Here is a 2,572-nt window from a genome sequence, read left to right as displayed (position 1 = left end):
AAAAAAAAAATATAAAAAAAAAAAAAAAAAAAAAAAAAAAAAAAAAAAAAATTAAAAAAATAAATAAAAAAAAAAAAAAAAAAAAAAAAAAAATATTATAAAAAAAATATATTTATAAAATATTTAATTTATAAAAAAAAAAAAAAAATTTAAAATTTTTTTTTTTTTTTTTTTTTTTTTTTTTTTTTTTTTTTCTTCTTCTTTAAATCAAAAATAAATATACGATCTTATGTTCATGAGATGATTTTCATTTTTTTTAAAAAACTTATGAAATAAATTACTAAATATTTTTAACATCATTTATTTCAAATAAAATATATGTGTGTATGAATACCTATTACTATTAAATAAAAAAAAAAAAAATATATATATATATATATATATAATATATATAATATATAGTATTGTTACAATTGAAGATGTATTTTTTTATATGTTTTAAATTTAAAATATTTTAATTATATATATATAATATATATATATATATATATTTTTTTTTTTAATTTGTGAACTTTTTAATCTCTTAATTTTTTATCTCTCTTTATATATATATATATATATTTTTAAAATGTTTTACATTCTTAACAATGTACTTCGAAATATCAAAAACGTCCATGATGTAAAGTCAAAATTCTTTTTAAAGGATAGTTTTTTAAAAAATAAAATAAAACTTACCAACTTAGATGATAATATGTCATCTTATGTATTCTTTAATGATATATATTTATCATTGAGAGATGACAAAATAAAAGATGAGAATAAGAAAGTATTACTTTTTAATAAGGTAAGAAATGATAAAAGGCATAGAAAAAGAGCTTTTCAAAAAAGAGGCTACTGGAAGAAGATGCATTATTTTGTAAGGAAGAATAATATGATGTCGTAAGGAAAAAAGAAAAATATATATATATATATTAAAAGAAAAATGAATATATATATATATATATATATATATATATATATATATATATATATACATATATACACACATATATATATATTTATATATACATATACACATTGTTACGTACTTGTGACAAGTTCTTATTTTGAATCATTACTATTATTATTTTTTTTAATTAATTTATTTTTTTAGTTATGCTTTTAAAGTTCAAAATATAGATTATGAAAAAATTAAAAAACTAAAAAGGGGAGAAGTATATTCAAATTAAGGAAAATTCACAAATAATGTAAATAATAATAAAAAAAAAAAAAAAAAAAAAAAAAAAAAAGAATTAAAATTTTATAAAGTCGAAAGAAATGTGTTTAATATTTTTTTCATATTGTTTTATTTCCATACTTTTTTCATGTTTCATTTCAAACTTATTATTTTTTTTTTTTTTTTTAACACATTATTTGTATATCATAATTCATTTATATATTTTAATCTTGTGGAATGGGGACTTTTCTCTGTGCTGAGTGTGCCTCCAACTATAAAAAGAAAACATAAATAAATAAATAAATATATATATATATATATATATATTATATACATATGAATAAAATTTTTTGATATATATATTCTCATAATTATTTTTTAATATTATCTTATTTTATAGTTACATCGCTAAATAGCTTTTTTAGTTTTTCCTCCGAATTACTAAGAATCTTCTTTCTACATTCACTATAAAAAAATAAGTTAAAATAAAAAGTTATTTGGAAAATAACACATAAGAAATAGAACAGATTTATTTGATAAATTCATTTTCACAATATACTATGTGCTTACATTTCTGCATTAATATATTGAATCCTTCTTGATATTGTATCATAACATTTATGTTTTTCTTCTTTTATTAATACATAGCCAACAAGTTTATGTAACACTGCGTCGTCTGATAAAACTTTAACTTCCTATATAAAAATAATATTATACATATATATATGTATATATGTATAGGTCATAATATATATAAAATATATTTATTATGTGACATAAGAAATATGCGGATACATAAGTGAACGTTCTTCTTTTATTTTGTCATCTGTGTTTTTATATAGAACAAATATATAAATTAATATAATAAATAAATAAATATATATATATATATTATATATATTACTTCAAATAGCATTTCATTTTCCACTTTTTGAGTAATCAGTTCATCTAGTTGAGAATTAATTTTTTCACAACCTTCAAAGTAAAAATATATACATAAATATAAATTTATATATATATATAATATATATATATATGTCATTATTTTTTTTTTTTTTTTTTTTTTTTCGATCTCCATTTCACTTTAGTTCTTTAAGCCTTTTAAAAATTACTTGCTTTGAGAGCACTAATATCTTTTATTATTTGACTAATTTTTTCTTGAGACATTTTTCTTTTCTTGTTATATAATTAAAAACTCTTTTATATAAAAAACGGGAATGAATAAAATTCACAAACTAGTTATTTTCTTATTATAAGTGTTATTTGTATATTGAAATTTTTATTTAAGGTTTTTTTTTTAAATAAGAAAAAAAAAAAAAAAAAAAAAAAAAAAAAAAAAAAAAAAAAAAAAAAAAAAAAAAAAAAAAAAAAAAAAAAAAAAAAAATTATAAATTAAAAAAAAAAAAAAAAAAAAAA

The 2,572-nt window shown here is 15.2% G+C and overlaps 2 protein-coding genes across 2 annotated transcripts; one reads left to right on the top strand and one right to left on the bottom strand.

The window, feature by feature from the left end:
* Positions 1–568: 568 nt before the first annotated feature.
* PGSY75_0512100 (hypothetical protein) lies at positions 569–1,169 on the top strand (the record flags this gene model as incomplete). The annotated part of the gene is made up of 2 exons (XM_018784401.1): positions 569–879; positions 1,094–1,169. The coding sequence occupies 2 exons, from the start codon at positions 569–571 to the stop codon at positions 1,167–1,169; spliced, it is 387 nt and encodes a 128-aa protein (XP_018643056.1).
* A 211-nt stretch (positions 1,170–1,380) lies between these two features.
* PGSY75_0512000 (putative prefoldin subunit) lies at positions 1,381–2,323 on the bottom strand (the record flags this gene model as incomplete). The annotated part of the gene is made up of 5 exons (XM_018784400.1): positions 1,381–1,428; positions 1,561–1,621; positions 1,727–1,851; positions 2,061–2,131; positions 2,269–2,323. The coding sequence occupies 5 exons, from the start codon at positions 2,321–2,323 to the stop codon at positions 1,381–1,383; spliced, it is 360 nt and encodes a 119-aa protein (XP_018643055.1).
* Positions 2,324–2,572: the final 249 nt, after the last annotated feature.

The sequence above is a fragment of the Plasmodium gaboni genome, chromosome 5, assembly GCF_001602025.1.
Source record: "Plasmodium gaboni strain SY75 chromosome 5, whole genome shotgun sequence".
Taxonomy (NCBI): Eukaryota; Apicomplexa; class Aconoidasida; order Haemosporida; family Plasmodiidae; genus Plasmodium; species Plasmodium gaboni.
The sequence above is the reverse complement of the archived record's forward strand: the minus strand, read 5'-3'. Positions and strand labels throughout refer to the sequence as shown.